Genomic DNA, 21,136 nt, shown 5'->3' on the forward strand with positions numbered 1-21,136 from the left:
ACACTTGAGTGTGATATTCTTCTTCTTTGTCACTCCCCCCTTTGCTAAACTGCCCCCGGATTTCAGCTCCTGACCTGTTCTGCTGTACTCGAGGAAAGCCTCCATGAAGACGATCCCCACTGTCTTCTCGTTGTTCTTTTTTGCTTTTACTTGAGATTCATAGCTAAAAGTGACTGATGAAATGTGATATAAAACATGAATATATTTTACCAAATCCTTTCACAACAAGAGTCCAACTAAGAGGGATCAGTACACATTGAGAACATTCTCCCCTTCATTTGCAAAGGCAGTGATAACAGTATATTTTTCAATAGCCAGATGATACCAGTCTGAGGATTTTGCACCCATTCTGGGATAAAGACAACATATTTTACTGTTAATCTTGCTGAAAACAATTGGTCTGCTTTTGAATATAGCATTGACCCTTTTGTGCAAATTAATGCACAGTAAAATTTATCATTCCAAACTGCACAATAAAATGGAACAGAAGGCCATACAAGTCTTAGAAAAATCATTTGGCTCTGGTTTTATCATCACATGAACAAAAATTTGAGATTTTGCAGCTCATTCCCCTAAGATCACTCACTCATCTGCAGCAGCCTTGGCAGGAGGCCACCTTGCCTTCCACACTGCCCTTCCTAACTCGACTGTCAAGGGCCGACCTTGAAAGATGGGATTTTCAAAGCACTGGGCAGAGCCACACTCCCTTTCTGCTTGTGGAGTTACAATGACTTGGAGCCCCATCTCTTCCTTTGAAATTATATGATGTGCTGTTGGGTTGACCGAGCTCTTGTTTTTAATGTCTCATTTTATTAATGCTAATATAATTTGTGAGAAAGGCTAAATGTTCTTAGGTGGTGTTAAGGTTATAGGGTAGCAATAGTGTACGTGTTCTAAGAATATTATGTTTTAAGTAGGTCTTACAAATGATGGTGGGATACAACATGGTGCTTATTATAGAGCGTCCCACTGAACTTTCCAAAACGCACTTTCCAATCACTTTGATGGGACTTTGCCAAAAATTCAACAATTGAAATCTTTCAAGTTTGAGACGCCCTGTGAAGTGGCTATATAATTGGGACTCTGCTCTAGGACTTCCACATAAGAAGGACAAAGGTTAGGAATGTAGTGTGACTATGGGTACCTTTGCCATATGCCAGGCCAAATTAAAATCAAGTGGGGAAAAGCACTCAGTCAATGACAGAATGATAGTAAGATGTGGGAGAAGGTGAGTGTAGAGAGATTTATAAGGACACTCAGATAAAATTCCTTACACCCTTTAATTGTCATTAGAGGGAATGAAATACTGCTAGTTATAGACACCTAATGGTGATTGGGAAAAGTGTTTTAAAGTTCAGAGCAAAGTTTTCTCCTTGTTGGAGAAGAAGGCAGGCAGGGGTAAAGGAAAGAAAAACAGAATGTCACTTGGGACAGACTTTCTACAGGGTTATTTAGTCTTACATATATAATAATCTTTACCAATAGGGTTATTTAGTCTTACATATATAATAATCTTTACTATTCAAAGCTGGGTTTTCTTTTCCTTCTTCAGCACAGACACATAATTCCCGATAACATTCCAAGGTAGTGAATGTGGCTCAGTAATCAACAAATATCTACTAGAAGAGTTTTATTATAAAAAGACTTTAAAACATCTATGATGCTAGGGCGCCTGGGTGGCTCAGATGGTTAAGCGTCTGCCTTCGGCTCAGGTCATGATCCCGGGGTCCTGTGATCGAGTCCCGCATCGGGCTCCGTGCTCCTTGGGAGCCTGCTTCTCCCTCTGCTTCTCTCTCTCTCTCTCTGTCTCTCATGAATAAATAAATATATTAAAAAAAAAAACTTAAAAAAAAAATAAAAATAAAAAAAATAAAACATCTATGATGCTGATTATAAATCCATGAAAAAATAAGGCCTCTGCATTCTTCATTTAAGTAAGGTGCTAAAAAAAAAAAAAACTAAGAAAAAAGAAAGAAAGAAATGGCAATTGTCTTACTTTAAGTGGAAAATTCATTTGGTGTGTTTATGTTATACTCCAGGAATCCAGGCTTGTTTTCTTTTCCTGTTTGGGGAAGAAAAATGTTACATCTTTATGCTTTGTTATCTTCACACGAGCACTTGAGTTGAAAGCAATACCATTTAAATGAGCATGGGAGGCCGGTCTGTAAATTACCACAAAGTTGTTTAGTCGATTAACAGAAATCTTTAGGGATTATAAAGCTTGGTATAGCAACTTCACATTTAGGATAAAATAGAATTAAATAAATAAAGCCTTATTTTCTGTTCTTAGGGCTGGGCTCATAGAATGCACCGAGCGCCATCTGCTGGTAATTAGTTTTTCAAAACTTTATTTTGTTACCAAACTACTCAAAGTCAGCAGAAATCAAGACAAGGTATATATACATCAATGTATATACAGGGCGAGGTTCATGAAGAAAATCAAAGGGTATCTATGTACTATAAATTTCCCTCATTTCACATGAAAGTGTTTTATTATAATCCGTTACATCCTAATTCTAAAATTTGCCTTAGGATAGAGACCCAGCAACATTTCGAGTAAGAAATAAGTTTAGGTTCACTTAAATCATGCCACGAAAATATCTACCTGGTGCAAAAAATTTAAAATATTAAAAATAAACAAAACAATACACTACCATTTCTCCGTGTGTTTTTGGAAGCAGCTAATGAACATGGAAGTTTAATCTTGGTCGTCTTTAATCATTATGTTATAGGTTAAATTATGTCACAGTTTCTTTAATTTTGTAAGACATTATAAGTCAGCCTCCTTAAACAAGCTACTTAAACTCTTACTCCATATTTTATTTATTAATTTGAAAAACCTCTGTGACCAAAGAATCTCAGTCTTAACAAAAGTCTCAAAGGTAGGATAAGAAAGATATATAGTACTTCTAGAAAGAATTCTACTTCACATTAGTGTCTTTGAGGATTTTTGTGCTATATAAAACCTATGTCAGACTCTTGTCCTAATATTTGATGTCTCTCAAATTCAGGGAACATAGTAATGCAGTTCTGCCTGCATTTTAGGTCCTTCATACCCAGGCAGGAAATTAGACCCATCGTTCCCTCATTAACCTTCTCTAGGCACAATATGAAACAGATGCTTGAGTGTCCGTTTCCATCATTCCTATGGAAGGCAATTATTAGTTCTGTTGTATTAAGCAGTAGATTGTAGGGAAAACTAATTACCTGTGGGAAACTCTTAGAAAAACAAATTAAAAATATAAACATTAGTTTAAATGATGTTATGATAAGAAAAGCTGACACGAATTATTATCTCTGGAATTTGAAGCTTAATAATAGGAGTTATTCATTGTTTATCACAGTACATAGCCTATGGTGTCCTTCAGTAGAATTATGAGGTCTTACAGAGGGATATCGTGTTCTCTGAATAAAGGAATAACTTGAAAAAGGGAACATCCTCTGGTAGCCAAGAGATATGAGAAAAGAATTATATATATATATTTAAAATAGCAACAGGAAGGCAGTTTGTGTGTTAAATAAATACCATGGGTTTTTTTTTTTAAATAAATCATATATTTTGTGAAGAGAAAATTTGAGTAAATTAAGTAAAAGTTAATCAACTTTGAGAAAGCATGGAATGACATGGAATGATTTCAGCTCTTCGGAGAGAGGTTTCCAGAAGAATACAAGGCAGAGGAATTTAACCTCTTTTCCTAGTTTCTTCTTTCCATGAATACATCAGGTCAGCACGTAAGGGGCGGATTTCTTCTGAAAACAAGAAGTTTCTGACCATTCAAACTTACTGTCCTTGAAACCCACCTTCTGGGAGGAGACTTTGTGCAGAGTAGCTCTAGGTGCTAGCGGGGCCCGGAACATGGAAGCCATCCGTCGGTGGCGGCAGACTGAGGACTACAATGCGGGCGCCTGCCAGCTACTTGGCCCTTTCATCTCATACATCTACCCGGCCCTGCAGGGGCCTGCCAGCCCTTCAACACCCCTTCGTAGGAGTCTCCACTTTTAAACTGACTCCCTGGAGAAGTTTAATGAGCCTCTTGGAATTAAAAAAAAAGACAAAGCAAAACAAAGAAGTGTAATGGAAATGGACAAGTTGAAAAAGGAATAGGGAGGTTCATTTCCAGCCTGGTGCTTGGGGGGCTTTCATCAGGATGCTGCAATGGATATTTCAGAGCAGTGGAAGGAGGAAAGAAAGAAATTAAAAACAGCCTCCTATGATGAACTTGGATAATTTATTCCTCTGCAGAACAGTAGGCACAATGTTTAATTTTTTTTCCCCCTCTGCTCTTCTTTTCCCCTCCACCTAATTTCTGAGCATTCCCAGGCTAGGCAAGAATGAAAATGAAGCATACCCCACACACACGAGTCCTAACGAAAGTGCGGAATGCACTCAGATTATTCATAAGCTTGCAAGTTGTGTATTTTGGTGGAGATCTCCTCCCTCCTGCTCCTGATTGCTGATGAAGAATGGTGCTTTAATAGGCAGATGGTAAAGACAATTACAGTTAGGGGCTCAGCTGGGAGTTACATCAGTTTATTGCAAATTATTAGTTGATAAATGCTTTTGTTTACAAGCAGAGTCTTAAGCAGCTTTGTAATCAGTTTATCAGCTGCAAGCGGAATTTTGACAGATCGCCTTTGGGGTGTAATGTCACCTCTTGGCTAGTCATTTAAAATCATGGTGGCCAGGCCGCCAGACCGTCAGATGGGCTACCTTACAACACCACCGCGAGCTCCTGCAAAGCCATGACACAGCGTATCTTAGACCAGAGCACAGACCCAGGGAAGCTGAAAAGACTCCATGAGCAGACCTTTTTCCTGCTGAAATCCCACAGAAACAGCATATCAGTTTGCCTAGACCCAACGTGTTGTGACTGATGTGACTTCCAGCACATTAGTTCAGAAAATTTTCCAGGCAGTTCTCAATGCCTTCTTAATCATGGGACAAACCTTTCTGAACTGACCACAAGGACGCTGTTCACTTTTTTGAAGGGGGCTTCTTGTGCTGCTTCTTCAAAGGGAAAAGAAATTATCTCAGTAGGAGACGTTTTCCTACAGGGAAAAAAAAAAAAAAAAAGTTCTGTGGAGAGAATGCATTGCCAGGAGCTAAAAGCTCTAGTGGCGATTTATTACAAATTTGGCCTTGGGAGTGTCCTATGTGATGGAAGAAGAGCTTAGGAAACACATTGGTTTAACCATGCTGGCTTTTCTTCCCTATAAAAATCAAAATCTATAAAATGGGATGATAATATTTCCTATTTATCACACAGATAATTCCTGGAAATTAATGAGGGTGTTCGTGTTTCTTTGTTTCTGAGTTCGGCTCAGACCAATATTATCTGTTGAATCTATGCTAAATAATAAAGCATATAATGTTTGAAATGACAGATAATTCACAGATAATGTTGAGCTCATTTCCAAAATACTTGCTGAAGGAGGGTACTGTAATTTAGTGGTTTTACATTACAGCATTACCAGCATTTACTGGCAGTTTGATTTGCTGTTTATAAAGACATAGTTTATAAACCTGAGGTGTTCAAAGATGTATCCTTGGAAGGATTCACTTGATCATGAGTCTATAAAAAATTCACGTTTATTTACCTTTATGTTTCTCTAACAAAGTAAATTTTGTGGGCTTAACCAAAACAAAAAATACTTAAATAATCATGTACAGTAGCTCCTAAAATAGTCATTTTCATTTGCACCTACTGACTGTTAGTTTAGGTGTTTTTATTTCCTGGTATTCAAGGGAAACTTATTCATCAGATAGGGAACTAGCTCCTGAATCCAGAAGCCAGGTTTCATAGCTGGAATTAGATATTCCATATGGTCTAAAATATTGACCTAATACAGGAAGATCTTTGGAAATATGACTCCAGCTGATAAATTTGAAATCATATGTAACATGTGCAAAAGCAGAAATCTTTCTTCTCTTAATCTCAGAAATATGGTTAAGTATCTCTGTTCATTTATCTCCTTGACTCCTGTTCTAATTCGATCTCACTTTCTCAGTTAAGATCCCCAAGTCATCAGAATAGAATCAACCTTATTTAAACTGACCACATGGCTCAGTAAAGTTTGTAATTTTAACGTTGGGTTCACAGAAGCTTCCTTAAAAACGAGAGTATAGTTTTTATCCTCACTTCAGTATTCAGCACACAGTCCTCAGTTCCCAATTTTCCAGTTCTTAAGCAATTAAACGTTCTATTGACATCAGAGGAAAGGCTGCCTACAGAAGAGCTGAAGAATGAAAGCCTTGAAATCTTACGTTGTAAATTGTGTTTTAACATAAAGAGCATAAAAAGTTGTTTTTCGTTTTTTTTTAATCAAGTTAATGAAGGATAAATAGTGAATTTGGCAAATAGTTCTGCTGTAGGTCTATCCCTCGTGATTGAAAAAGGCAAAGAATCATTTAAAAAAAAAAAATCTCTTCTCTCCGTTGGCCCACATACCAAAGACACTCTAGAGCTGCTGGTCAAATCTGATTTTCCCCCCTTTCTCAGGAACTGCTAGAATGTTCTATAAAAAGATGTCAGGAGTGCCAGGATGGGAAAGTCGAATGCCCCCAAATGCCCTGCGTTGCCTATAAGTACAAATGAAAAATGTTAAAGATTATTTAAAAACAGGAAAGACCTTTTGCAAAATGCTTTTGATTTATTGCTGTGTATTGTGCAGATCTTTATCAATTATTCTCACTCTATTTTATTCAAAAACTATTGTAAACTATGAGTTGGCATGTTGCTGCATACGGAAAAAAAGGCATTAATCAACTCTAAATAAACAAGTGCAAAGATCTATCTAACAACTATGAAGTAGTTAATACATTTTTAAGCAATTTTATTATAGAAAGGAGGTCTAAAAGAGTAATGCTTAATTATCTGGACTCCTCTGTGCTGGGCTCCCTTTTGATTGTATTAATGAAGCAGCTGGCCCATTGTTTCCCTTTAATTCCTCTATTGTTTTAAGAATATGTCACAGCTCTTTATTCTTTTATCAGGTGCTGTGCAGGAGGATCCACACAATACCTCATATTCCTACTGTATTTGCCAATGCACAAAGAAACCTCCACAGCAGTTTTCAAAGAAGGGGCACACATAATTTATAAGTTCTATTCCTTGCACTACTCCACTGTCAAGAATTTCAACAGCATTGGATTTGAATTCATTATAAAATTTGTATTAAACAATGTGGCTACATATAGATATATGTACTGTGGCAATGTCTAAAGCTTGAGATCTAGGCATTAACATGCACGGTGTTGAAATGGGGCAATAGTTTCGCTTTTAGGGAGTTACTCTGACCAATTGCTTCCCAGTTATGAAAAAGTTAAATTTCACAAGCAGGCATCATGTTGGATTTTCAAATTATTTAGTACAAATAAAAGAAGTTAATGACCAAACAAGTAAGTATCCCTGTTTCCTCCACCTCCAGAAACATAATGTCCCTCTGTGTGTGTGTTAAACAGTCCATTTATTCGCCCAGAGAAAGGATTTAATTTACTTGAGTGTGCCTAAGAGGTATCATGGTTCACTCTGTAGACCAACGTATAATCTTTATTAACTAAACTCTGATTGCCAATTGACCATCTTCTTACACACATACTATATCAAATGTGTGAAGGAGACAGACTTTCAGATTAATGCAGAAATATCACTGTACATCGGAAGAAATCAAAATGCTGTAGCAATTTCGTATATGATATAACATTTTGTTGCCAGAGCTATCTAAAAATGCTGTTCATTTATATGTGATTACTTTTTCTCCAAATTTCCATGAAAATCACACACACAATAAAAAACATCCATGGTAAAATCTCAAAGGTGTGACTGACATAGACGTTCTCTTTTTACACATGTGGGGTTTTTTCTTTGTTTTCCTTCTGTCAAATGTCTATATTTTGTAGGCTGTTTCATTGATTTTTTTTTTTTTCCCTAGAGTTCTCAGTCTCTAATAAAGGGAAGTAATTTGATTTAATGCTATGTAGTAAAAGTTTCTAACTTCAACTTTTAATATATGCTTAGAAAAGCCATTAGAATTAATTATTGTAGACCACCGATTTCCTTTTGTATTGTTAGGTGAGTGTGTGTGTTTCACTTTAAATAAAGTTTCAAACTGGTATCCCTATCTATTTGCTTAAGGCTCCTATCCTACATATTGAGGCAGAGAAATACAGAATCTAAATGTGATTTAATTGGTTCAATTTGCTGTATATTTTTATGCTAAGCTTAGGTCCGTATCTTGATGAGCCCAGATGTAGTCATGTTCGACGTGCACAGCGTCACGTTGCTTGCATTTCCTTATTTTTACAAAGCAAGCGTCTATCAATCACACAGATAAATTAGAAAGAAACATGTATAGACATAACACATGGAAAAGATTTTTCAGCATGCTATGTAATTATTAACCTGATTTTTACTATTGTAAGAAGCCGTGAATTGCAGATAGCATGGACGAAGTTAAATGCTTTTATACTGGATACATTTTGCTTATACAGAACTCTATAGGTATGGTCGAACAATATAATTGAAGCTTTGTCAGCTCTGTAACCTAGCAACAGATAATACTGTTAGGTTACTGAATTGCTCCTGGTTGACAAGTAGGGAGTATTTTTGTGTTTATCATGTTTGCTAATGATGGGCTCCTTTCCAAAAGGCTTGTCTTAATCTTAATTAGAGTTTATCAGCAGAGGTCTGCATGACATTGTGCAGACATTGATTTCATAAATAATAAAAAGTGCAAGTGAAAAATTTGGCAGGATGGAGAGATATTTAAGGGCACTTCTTCTAGTAAGAGGAGCGTCGGTTTCCAAAATATAATCGAGCTTGAACTGTGACTTTATTATCGAAACTTGTAGTATACTTCACTGCAGTTTTGACAGCAATTATGAAAAAAAATTTATAAGCTTCCTGTTAGGAACCATATCTGTTTGCACAAGAACTTTGATCATAAACATTACTTAGAACAGTAAGTACATGGTTTTTCAAGAATGTCAAGGTCTTAGTGGTTATTACTTTCTATGGAACCTTGAATGTATCTGTCCTTTTCTGTAAAGGGAGTGGTGTGTGGGTGTGGAGACTGGAAAGAGTGACTATGTTTGCAGCAATAAGAGGCAGACAAAGAAAGGATCCCAAAATAACCTTTCCATTTGGTGGAAGGGAGAGAGGTATCAGATAGCTGCTTTAGTGCCTGATGTCATTTGATAAAGACTTCACGCCCAATCAGCAGGAATGTGATTTTTTTTTTTTTTGCTCCAGTGTGTACAATACGATCTTTCACAGTTTGGGGGGGATATGATATGATTGACCATTTCTAATAATAAGTTACAAACCTTCAAAATAATAAAGAATTAAACGTTGTAAAACCGACTATCATTCACAAATTTACCAAGTTCCTAACTGGTTTATTCAGTTGAAAGGTGACGCTAAGTCATCACATCCTTGCTTTATCCATCTTTCCTCACCTTTTCACTCAACACTCCCACATTCTTCAAATATTCGGGGAAAGGGGGGAATTCAGAACTGTTTTCAGCTGCCATTTTCTGAGATTCAAAATCTCCCTACTGGATTGTTTGGACCTGTCTATGTGTATTTGATTATCGAGAGACTTCTGTTCGTAGCATCTCACTCTTTCTACCCTATACAGAGCTCACCCTTAGGCCAGTGATTCTTAATGCTAGAGGCTCTCGAAGCTCTCTGGGGAGCTTCTAAAAAATAATGAAGCCCAAACATCACTCCTAGAGATTTTGATTTGACTGATTTGGGGTAGGACTAGGAAATCCATGTTGATTAAGAGCTCCCAGGTGAATTGACTCTGTAGTCAAGATTGCCAAGTAGTGCTCCATGGTTATGTGCAATTTTGATGCCCTTTTCGAGTCCAGCTCAACTTGTAATTGAAACAGGGAGTTGGGCAAAGGCTATTTAATACTACCAAATGAGTTTTAATATGTGTGAAATGTTTCTTAAAGCACCTGGCACATAGTAAAGTGCTTTCTAAGTGTTGGCTATTCTAATTATGTGTTAGTCTTATTAGAAGGTAACCTGAAGTTATTCCACATGGCAAATAAGGACATTATGCTCCAGATCATAGCTATGCACTTAACAGCTGTATCTCATCACTGTGTAATCCTCTTGATGCTGTTTCATAAAGTGAACCATATTATTTTTGATTTGGAGAGATAACTGTGCTAAAATTACTCAAAAACTAAAATGATCAAGTACGGCATGGTGTAGTTAGTGAACATCGGAGGTCACTGTGACTCCTTGGGGTCATCTGGTTTTTCCAAAATACTGCATCCAGAGCCAAACTGCCTCGTCCAAATCCTATCATCCATACCTTCCTCCCTTCCTTCAGTTCCCCTTTATCTGTGTGACCTTGGACACCTACCGACACTTCCAGACTCATGACATCACGGTAAAATGGGCATAAATAAAAGCCACCTACTGCTTTCTTGGGAGAAATTAAGATAATGTGTGCAAAGCACTTAGCCCAGTGCCCGTAAGTAGCACAGAGAAAACACTTAATACATGTGTGATTATTACTATTATTAGCCCATTGGGCATAGAGGCTTAAATAGTTGCATACAACCTGATGATAATCATCTACAGGATATCTAGCCTAAAGCTGTCATTTTATATGAGGTAGGTAAAGCAATTCTCCAAGATCACTCAGTAACGAATTGTCAAGTCAGGACCAGAACTGAAGTTTCTTACCTACCAAGTCCTGTTTCTTGTCCATCTTTGCACTGAGGACAAATACATTTTCAGGGACTTTGGGTGCCAGCTATGCCTCATTATTACCATGTAATCCCTTACACCAAGATCATTTGCTCCTGATGCCTGTGCTAAGAAAATTATAAGAGTTTTATCAATTAAGCATATATGATATTGCCACATAGGCATCCCACCCCTTTACATAACTGTATTTGTTTTCAGATCACTATGCCATTAGTTTGGATTTGTATATTAAAAATTTACTTGGTTTAAATCTGGGGGCATTAAGCACACTACTGCATATGAAAGCCACAGAAAACTTCTGTTCAGATTCCTTAAATTCCATATCCAGAGAGAGTTGGCAGGAACAGTCCACTGGTGCCCCGAACACAAGCAGAAATCCAAGTCAACAAAACCATCAGGAGCTACATCACTCACAATTTTCAAATATACCCAAGTATCCAAAATTCATTCAAATGAAAACAGTTAATGTGGCCAAATACAGTCAACTCCACCTTAGCAGCAACTTGAACTCCCAAGATGCTTTGTTTGTTAAAGTAGCTTTGCTAGGAAAACTGGCAGGAGAGAAGACCTTACCCTGTTGTTTTAAACCATCTCATATGGAAAGCACTTTATAAAAGTGAGATTTCTATCTTTAGTTGTGGCTAAAAAAAAAAAAACTTGTGCAAATATTCGAGAGTCACAATGGTGGTTTTTAGTGAAAAAATGATGCTCTCGTTTTTTTTTCCAATTGTTTTTTATTGTGGTTAAGATATATATAACATTAAATCTACTATCATAACCATTTTTAAGTGTACAGTTCCATGGCATTAAGGACATTCATATTGTCCTGCAACCATCACCATGGTCCATCTCCAGAACCCTTTTCATTTTGCAAAACTGAAACTCTACATCCATTGAACAGTAACTCTCCATTTGCCCCTCCCCCAGCCCTGGCAACCAGTAGCCCCCTTCCTGTCTCAGTGCTTTTGAAAACCCTAAGTACCTTATTGTAAGTGGAATCAGAATTGTGCAATATTTGTCTTTTTGTAACTAGCTTACTTCACTTAGTATAATGATTTCCATATTTTAGCATATGTCAGAATGTCTTTCCTTTTTATTTTTATTTTTTCTAAATTCCTTTCCTTTTTAAAGCTGAATATTCCATTGTAAGTATATACCACAGTTTGCTTATCCATTCATCTGTCAATAGACACTTGGGTTGCTTCCATGATTTAGGTATTTTTAATAATGCTGCTATGAACATAGGTGTGCAAATATCTCCTGGAGACCCTGCTTTCAATTCTTTTGAGTATATACCCAGAAGTGGAATTGCTGGATCACAAGTTAATTCTATTTTTAATTTTTAATGAACTGCCATACTGTTTTCCAGTGGCTGCACCATTTTACATTCTCACCAGCTATGCACAAGGGTTCCAATTTCTCCACATCCTTGCCAGAACTTGTTATTTTCTGGGTTTTGTCTTTGTTTTTGTTTTTTGATAGTGGTGTTCTCATTTTAAAGCCAAATGGTAACATTCTTTGATTCGTTTCCATTGAACATGAGGTCAGTAGGATGAAGACACCAAAATAGCTAAATATCAACAGGATTTAGCATTTGCATGCACTCAGATTGCTCCTTAATCAGGACAGATAGGAAGGCCTTCTATTCAATTATAAATTAGAGTTAACTGTATCTACTCTAGCTCCAAAACCCTGAGGGTAGAAAAACTGGCTTTCTTGCCTACTCAGCCCCATGTCAGCGCTAGAAACTATTTCCGTTTCTAACTGGTCAAGATACCATATGTGATCCACAAATGGATGCAGCCTTAGTCTTCTTTTTCAAAATGGGTTACCTTTCTCCATTGAAGTAGGGATACATTTGCTCATTGAATCCATAGGCTTTTCTTTTCTTTCTGGTGAGATTTCTTTTTTTTGGATTTAGCAGGACAATGAGAAATGAGAGTAATAGTCTCAACCTGACCAAAACAAAAGGATACTCATGACCAGTTACATAGCACTTATTATATGTCACATCTATTAGCTTATTTTAGCCACCCAATAACACTGTGAATTCAGTACTATTATCAGCATTCCCATTTCCAATGATGAGGAAACTGATCTGCAGAATGCTTCGGTGACAAGTTCAAATCACAGAGTAAGTGGCAGAGCCAAAATCTGTATCCTGGCAGTCCAGTTCCATTGTCCATACTCCCTGCAGATGGGATCACATCCCCAACTAGCAATCACACTTGGAATGTTTTATTGGAATCTGTAATTGAAACCATGTTACAATACCAGACATACATCTCTCCCTGTAAATGACTCCCTAATTCACCATCTAAAAAACTGAGCCAAACGGTTTCAAAGAGCCAACCCTTGGCTTTTGTGGTGCCATGCTCTTGGTTCCCCTGTAATTTTCCAAATACATGCTCTCTCTATCTTTAAATGATAGCTTCTCCTCTACCCACATCTTAATTGTTGAGATTTCCCAAATTTCAATCTGTTTCTTTTCTTTTCACTCTGTAGTCTTCCTGCATTACCACATCAATGCCAAGAGCATCCACAGTCATTTAGAATGTGCTGATGACTTCCAAAATCTTTTTTTTTTCCTCCAGCCTTATGTCTCCTCCAAATTCCAACTGCCTCCGAGATCCATTCACGCAGAAGCCCCTCAGGGACTTCAGACTTTATGTTTTCAAAGCAAAATCCAATATATCTGTGCGTGCGCATACACGCACACATAAACAACAGACATGCACGTGCACACCTGGGCTTCGGAGTCGGACAGACGGAGCTCAAAATCATGATTCTGCCACTGGCCATGTGTGTAGCTTTGGGCAAGTTAGTTAACCTCTCCAAGCTTCAGTTTTCTCAACTCTAAAATGAGGAAAATATCACCTACTTCCCAGAATAATTGACGGGATTAAAATAGATGAAATACATAAACCACTTAGCTTATTGGGCCCAAAGAAAGTGCTCCTAATTAATACAATTGTCTCCTTGTTGTCTGTATAATACCACTGTTAATACACCAGCTTTGCCAATGGCATCCCCGCCCTCTGGTTTCAAGGCCCGAACCTTCATGTTATTTTCAGCAGCCTCCTTCCTCCTCCTCATTTCAGGAAATCAGCCCCTTTGTCTCTGTTGAACTTGGCCCTTTTCTTCCTCACAATTTACACCTCTCACAATTGAAGTAGTACAAGAGCCTCCAAATGGCCCTCGGGCTAACACTTCCTGTGTCGTTCCCCCCCCCCCCCCCCCAGTTTCTGTCCTCATTACCCTGAGATCTTTATTCTGGGAAGGACAGCCCCTGTCAAAAATCTGTTCATTTATTCACTCAAAAAAATGTATGCCATCTCCCCACCATGATGAGCCAGACACAACTGTTTTTCTGTTACTTTCGAGGTTGTCCTGCCCTGCGCTAAACTTTTCTGGGGGAGGAAGCCCTGATACGTATTGTCTGCTAATTCCAGTGGCAAGTGCTGCAACTCTCACTGTGGCCGATTTCAAGTTACCAGTGTGATATCCACTAGCACAGAAAATGCCTGACCATTGGACATCGTGTCCTAGGATCCAGTACAGGCTGGTTGGTGCCAGCCCACGCCTGCCTGTGACCCAGCCCTTTCTCCCTTAGACCCCACGCTCCAGCAAGGTGGCCTCTGCACTGTTACCAGGCTCTTCCATAATCCTGCCCTTGCATTCATGTCCCTTTCTCTGCCCGCAGTGACTGTCCTGCTGACTCCCCCTACATACACTTCTGCTATTTTACCTTTATATTTCATGAGGCAGTAAAAAAGTCACCTTGGATGGCTTGCCTGACTCCCCTGAGATGTGTCAGTTCTTCACTCCTCTCACATTTTCTTTGGCATTGGGGGATGCCACCCACCACGCAGTATTGTCATTCATCTGCCTATATGTGTACATTCTAATTGTGAAGCCAGCGAGACCAGCCCAGCACATAGCAGAGAGTTCAATGAAGAGCTGATGAATGAATGATTTGAGAGATTAAAACCCTAAGACAACTGACTTCCTCGTCAAGTCTACACGGTACATTTTCAGTTTAATTCAGCCTTTCTAAAGGATATGCTCTGACTAAACCATAAAATGAGATAAAATGATAAAGATAATAACATATGAAACATTGTTCAGTATGTCAGAAAACATATATTCCAATTGCCAGGCTGTTTAATCATGTAGAAAAGCCATTTTTGCTTACTTTTCATTACACTTAATATTCCTGAGTTTTATTTTATCTACTTATTGGGTCTTTCTGGTTCAGAGTTTGAGCCCAAGGATTTTTGAGTCATCCCGCTACATCGTTCACTGCTGGGATAGAGATTAGCTATGCGTGCGTGGTACCTTCTCTAAAATCACAGTTTCTCCTGGGAGCCTGAGTCCAAACCTTTCCTTTTGTGAAAGATACCCACAGCTGGATTTACCAAAAATGTAAATTTCTCAAAAGGGGTGACATATGACCAATAACATAAGTCCTTCCGTTCACTACTGAAATCCAGTGACTCCCACAGAGTAGGCTATGAAGTAAACCTGAACTGTCGTGCCTTGCTCTGCCCGCCCCACCTCTCCATTACAAAGATGCACGTAATAAATATACTCCAGAGGAAAGATAAGGTGCGAATGATTACCTTGTCTACAGCTGTAAGTAGTTTGGCTCTGTATACACATCAGAGAAGGCACAGCCGCTGAAGGCAGAAGCCTTCCTGGGGGAAGAATGGGCTCCGGCAGACACACCAACACTGAGCACTTGGCCGTGCTCAGTCGGCTTCCATGGAGATGCAGCTCAGCTTCTCTATTTGTAAATAAGTAAGGCAGTGTCAAAGCGAATCTGTTCTTCCACTTTGTGAAACGTGGATGATCTCAGATCCGTTAGAGTCAAAGTGAAAAAAAAAAAAAAAGTTGTCTTCTAGCCTTTTGGTAGATTTGGGTCTCACTTTTGGTACATTTGGGTTTTACTTTGCAACTTTCGCACAAATTCGAGGTACGTAATCTGAGCTGTATTTTTCACAAACTTGTACTGTTGTGGATGGGGTTCTGTTTGCTTACCTTTAAAACGTGATCAGCTGGTGTAATTAACTGTCCGAGGTTTCTCTGGAAGTGTCCTGATTCTTCTGTGCGATTCTGCCATCTTGGATGCCGTTGTTATCTTTTCCAGCAGATTTTTACCACAAGTTGTTTAAAAACTATGATCTATTTAAGGATGGAGGAAATGAAGTGCAGTTGAAGAGAAATGCTGAAAGATAAACAGAGCAATATTAGTTATCAGAATGGGTACAATTTTTGCTTGCTTAATGAGTATAATATATAGCTTTGCAATATATACACAATGAGAAAAAAAGCTTCATAACATATCAAGTATGCCACGTTATTTCAGACATAACTGTATAGGATACGTATCTAGGCCTGAGAGTGTAGATAACAAAATATAAGTGCTTTGCCTGTCTAAACATGTTAAATAAATGAGCATACGCTATCGCGTTCCAATACATTAGAAGATGTACTTGCATAGTTAATTTTCTTTTTAATGCACCACACGTGATCACTTGAAGTGCAGAGCCAGAGTATATCTTAGTATTTGAAGAAAGGGTTCTTTTCATTTAAACAAATCTTTATTTAAATAAGCCTTTTGAAAAGGATCTGTGGCATATCTTCTTTTCAGGAAGTTCAATCAGGGTAAATGGAGATAAAGAAGTCGCATTATAAGGAATATTATATAAGTAAAGATCACTAAGCCAACAACAAAAAAATGGCAGCAGACATAGGGAAAGTAAAACTAGCTGGAATGTCATTTTAACTTTCTAGATTTTAGGAGCTTTCGTGTACTTTGTTTTGTTTTGTTTTCGGCATGTGGGTATTTGGGGAAGAAAGAGCGTGGGGGGGGAGGGAGGGAGAGAGGAAGAAATAACTTCGTATTTCCATAAGGTACAGAAAGAGTAACTGCAAAGGCTCACCTGCAAGAAATCTCTGCGGTTGGATCCCTACCGTGTCTCTTGGTAAGCACGAGGCCATGTCATAGCATGGTTAATGATCAAGGCAAACCCCAGAAGGCAAACGGTTCACAAAACTCTCCACAGGTGATGTCTATTCTTGGTTCTTAGTCCTCTCCTACTATAGGCCACTGAACAGTTCATTTCATGCAAGGCGTACGATTTTCCACCTAGGAGGGAAGAGGAGTACAGCTGTGGTCTCGATCAGACACTCCGCCCCGGGTAGAAAGTGATGTGAAAAACACGAGAAGCTGCTGTTGCCATCACTCCAGTGTACAGCAGGCTGGAGCGTTCTACGTCAATTCGCTCTTTCTCTTTCTTTTCTCTTCTTAATAGGGGGTCAGCTCTGGTGCACCACGACGAAGGCCATCTCTGAGGGTGAAGAGCTAATTGCCTTTGTGGTGGATTTTGACTCAAGGCTACAAGCTGCCAGTCAGATGACTCTTGCAGAAGGGATGTACCCTGCGCGCCTGCTGGACTCGATTCAGCTGCTTCCTCAGCAAGCTGCCATGGCTTCTATTTTGCCTACAGCTATTGTCAATAGTAAGTGCTGAGTGCAATAGCCCAGTACAATAGCTTTGTAGTGCTGATGGGTATTTATGGGAGAAAAAAAAAAAAATGTCTACTGACAGGCAACCAAGGACAGACTTTTTTCTCCAGTGTTGTGATTTCATTTTATCTTCTAACTTTGTGTGTGTGTGTGTATCTGTGATCGCTTCTCACGGGAGTATGAAAAGGACACTTAAATTCATTTCAGGTTGGATTCTTGAATGTCACGCACACAAAAAAACTGACTTTCTAAACTAGTTGAACAGCATTCAAGGCTACTTAGCTATGAGGGGGTCAAATAGCTTTCATTGATGCTTCTTTAGTAGGATAACTGTGGTATTCCCTAAGGGCTATAGAGTTAAAAGCTTTTTTTAAAAAAAGGAAAAAAATAAGAAATCAAAATTGGATTAGATATATTAATAAAGAGAAGGTATAGCCTGGGTAAATCAAGACATCACCTAATACAACAACAAAAACAAAAAAGAAACATGGGAAAATAAAGAAAAATACATATGAGCTGGAGAATTCCATACATGTATGGAGAATTTAAAAATATGCTCTGGCAAATATGCCTTTGTAATTATATTTTGTTAAAATGACTGATGAACTTAGTTTGTATTCCTTGAACACACAGAGTGACACTTTATATGACAGAAAATCCGTGATCCAGGAGTCCCCAGGTCTGAGTTCTAGACTCAGCTCTGCTATCATCTAGCTCTGTGAGAAAACATGAATAGCAGTCACATTGTAAGAGGGGAATAGATTCCAAAGCCAGTAGGTAAGCGACGTGTTCCATTTAATCAAAAACGTACCTGAAAATTCGTAAGACTGAATGATGCAGAATTATAGATACCGTAATGATGTCTTGATATTTTAAAAATAAATAAATACTCAACAATAATTATGCTCTTGCTGTCACAGTAACCTTTAAAGAAATTCTCGGGTGCATCTGGAATTACTGTACATCCAAACATTGGATCCAGTGCACCTAACCCGAGGTAGTATTTTTGGATCTCCTTCATGTAAATGTAGTTATTTGCTTTTCCTGGATCTTTACTTTGATTCTGGTAGTGAGGAACTTGAAATAACATAGGCCTGACTTGAATGTGAAGCAAAAGGGTTTTGTTACCAGGGACCCTGGGAGAACCTTAAATTATTGTAAAGCTCCAATGTGTGAATGTGGTTTTTAATTATAGTTGAGATTATACTCTGTTTGCTTTCTGTAACAGGATAACTACTGATCCCAAATAAATCAGCATAGATGCATACAGACTTTGGTCTCATTCTGAAATGAGCTAATCAGTTAAAATTCGTCCTGCTTAAATGGATGCAACACGAAGCAATATGGCCCTCTGAATCGGTGGGAAGAGCTAAATAATAAACAGCAGTAGTATATAATTTTATAATCAAATTTTATTTTGAAATCCTATATTGTAATTGCTGTCCTTACTTCTCATTCACTACAATTTGGTCCTCAGTTTCCTCCTTATCCCCTTCAGCGTGCTCTCCCTGAGCCATCTCCTTCACTCTCATGGGTTCCATCACCAACTCTGTATTAACAATTCACAAATCTCACATATAGCTGTTTCTTCTGAGTTTTAGACCTCTGTTGTCACCTTTCCCACATTCCCCTGTATTTCTTACCGAAATATCTAGTCCCACATATCTAACACAGCCATATGCCTCAGTTTGCCCGGATTAGCCCCAATTTCCAGTGTTACTTGGCGTCCCTCTGACTGGTGCTCCCTTTCACTAACAAAGTGCCAGGTTTGCACAACACTGGGTCAGGTTTGGTCACCCTATACCTGTCCTTGCCTGACGTCATCACCTGTCTGTCTTCTGCTCCCTATAGAGTTGAATGAAACCGTTACACAGAAATGCTAACAAGAAGCCTGGGCATTGAAGAGACCTTACCTTCCGCACTAGCATCGAATGGCAAAGTAGTGGTCATCGCTCCTAATCACTTCTACATCCTCAATATAAGTTTTCTTCCTCTCTGGCCCCCTTGCCACTGATATGGAAGAGTGTTCCCACTAGGTTCCAATCCCAGTTCACTCACTTACGTGATCATGGGCAAGTTAGTCAATCTCAGTTTCCTTGCCTATAAATGGATAAAGGGGAAAACACACACATGGAGAATTTTTCCATGAGTAAATACATACAAAATACATACAAAAATATCCTAGTGTGACTTAACAACTCAAACTCTGTCATATTTCACTTAGATTATTGCAACTGCCTCCTCCCAGTCGTGTCTTCCTTCCAAATTCACTACCTTCGAAACTCTACTTCACTGTTGTAATTCTATAATATCTGATTTTGTCCATCTCTTGCTTAAAACGATTCAGTGATTCTCCATAATCATTGAGATAAAAATCTAAACTTCTTAAGAGAGCCTACAGAGTCTTTGACCGCTACTTCTGCCTCCTCCAACCTTACGGCTTCCAGTCCCCATCATGCCCCTTGCCTGGAATAGCCTCCCAGCCCTCACCCAGTCCCTCTCTCACTCTCCCATGACTTTCCCTGGGCTGTGCCCTTGGTCAGGAAGACCCAACCGTCTTTTCCACCTGACTTGCAGAATGTCCATCCTTCACCACTCAGCCAGGGCACATCATTATCTTCCCTCTGAACCCTTCTCTGACCTTGTCCTTCCTCCAGTCTTCTCACCCACCTAGTGTCTCATCCCACACCCCAAGCACTCCTCAGATGCCTCCATCAGAATGCTCAGTGCAGCCTAATGTATTATCTGACCATTTATTCATCAACCCCAGGAGACTGTAAAATCCTTGATGACCGCTTTTTGGTCTTTCATTTTAAAATGTCAAACAAACTCAGCATAGAGTCCAGAACATAGTAGGCATTCTCTAATTAATTTATTAAATGAACAAATGATGTCAGGATTTGGCACCAGGGCTAACTTTAATTCAGCTATCCGATCCTTACCTTTTAGTCAATCAGATAAGCCAGTTCACATTGCTATTTATAAATGCATATTTTTCTAAACCCTAAATACATTGTAAACAACTTAAAATCAATCTCCTGTGCTTTTCCTGGTGGAGCCTCCTACAGTACCATTTTCTGAAGAGTCTGTGGGAAGGTAAATTGCACTGGGTGTAAGTAACAGTTCTTTAAAAGTGTAGTCCTGGGCCGTGGAACAGCACCCAAGACTGCCTCATCACTGTCTGATTGCCTAATTCAGAACCTGCGAGCAGTCTCCGAGAAACATTGAACTAAATGCCGCCTCACCCAGGGTTGGTTCCAAATGGGCAGCCGCTAACGTGTCCCTGTGTTTTCACCCGCAGAGGATATATTTCCTTGCAAGTCGTGTGGCATCTGGTATCGGAGTGAACGGAATCTGCAAGCCCATTTGATGTACTATTGCAGTGGGAGGCAAAGAGAAGCTGCTCCGGTGTCAGAAGAGAATGAAGACAGTGCCCCTCAGATTTCCAGTCTGTGCCCCTTCCCGCAATGCACCAAGAGCTTTTCAAATGCCCGAGCACTAGAAATGCACCTGAATTCACACAGTGGTAAGTGCTTCCCTTGCTGCTGCTTTTGCTCCAGGAGACTACCATTTCTCTATATACATACATATATTCGCAAATGCAAACATAGCTAATTCTATATCTATCTAACTATACCTAGCTATAAATTCAAAATCAAACTTGCTGGACCAGCTGATTGTGATTTTATGTCACTTATAATCAATATATTCTACTCAAAGGACTTGGATCTGAATTCTTTCCTAACAATTACAGTACTCAGATTGCAGGCCAAGTCATTCTTTTTTTCTTTTTTTTTAAAGATTTTATTTTTATTTATTTGATAGAGAGAGCACAAGCAGGGGGAATGGCAGGCAGAGGGAGAAGCAGACTCCCC

General features: G+C 38.8%; 1 protein-coding gene across 1 annotated transcript in view; it reads left to right on the forward strand.

The window, feature by feature from the left end:
- The window catches only part of ZFPM2 (zinc finger protein, FOG family member 2), a 361,626-nt gene that overhangs the window by 334,935 nt on the left and 5,555 nt on the right, over nucleotides 1-21,136 (forward strand). Inside the window, exons 6-7 of the mRNA XM_021688338.1 lie at nucleotides 17,048-17,254; nucleotides 20,563-20,787. Coding sequence (XP_021544013.1) covers nucleotides 17,048-17,254; nucleotides 20,563-20,787 — 432 coding nt within the window. The remainder of the gene's footprint in view (nucleotides 1-17,047; nucleotides 17,255-20,562; nucleotides 20,788-21,136) is intronic.

Source organism: Neomonachus schauinslandi, chromosome 4 (genome assembly GCF_002201575.2).
Source record: "Neomonachus schauinslandi chromosome 4, ASM220157v2, whole genome shotgun sequence".
Taxonomy (NCBI): Eukaryota; Metazoa; Chordata; class Mammalia; order Carnivora; family Phocidae; genus Neomonachus; species Neomonachus schauinslandi.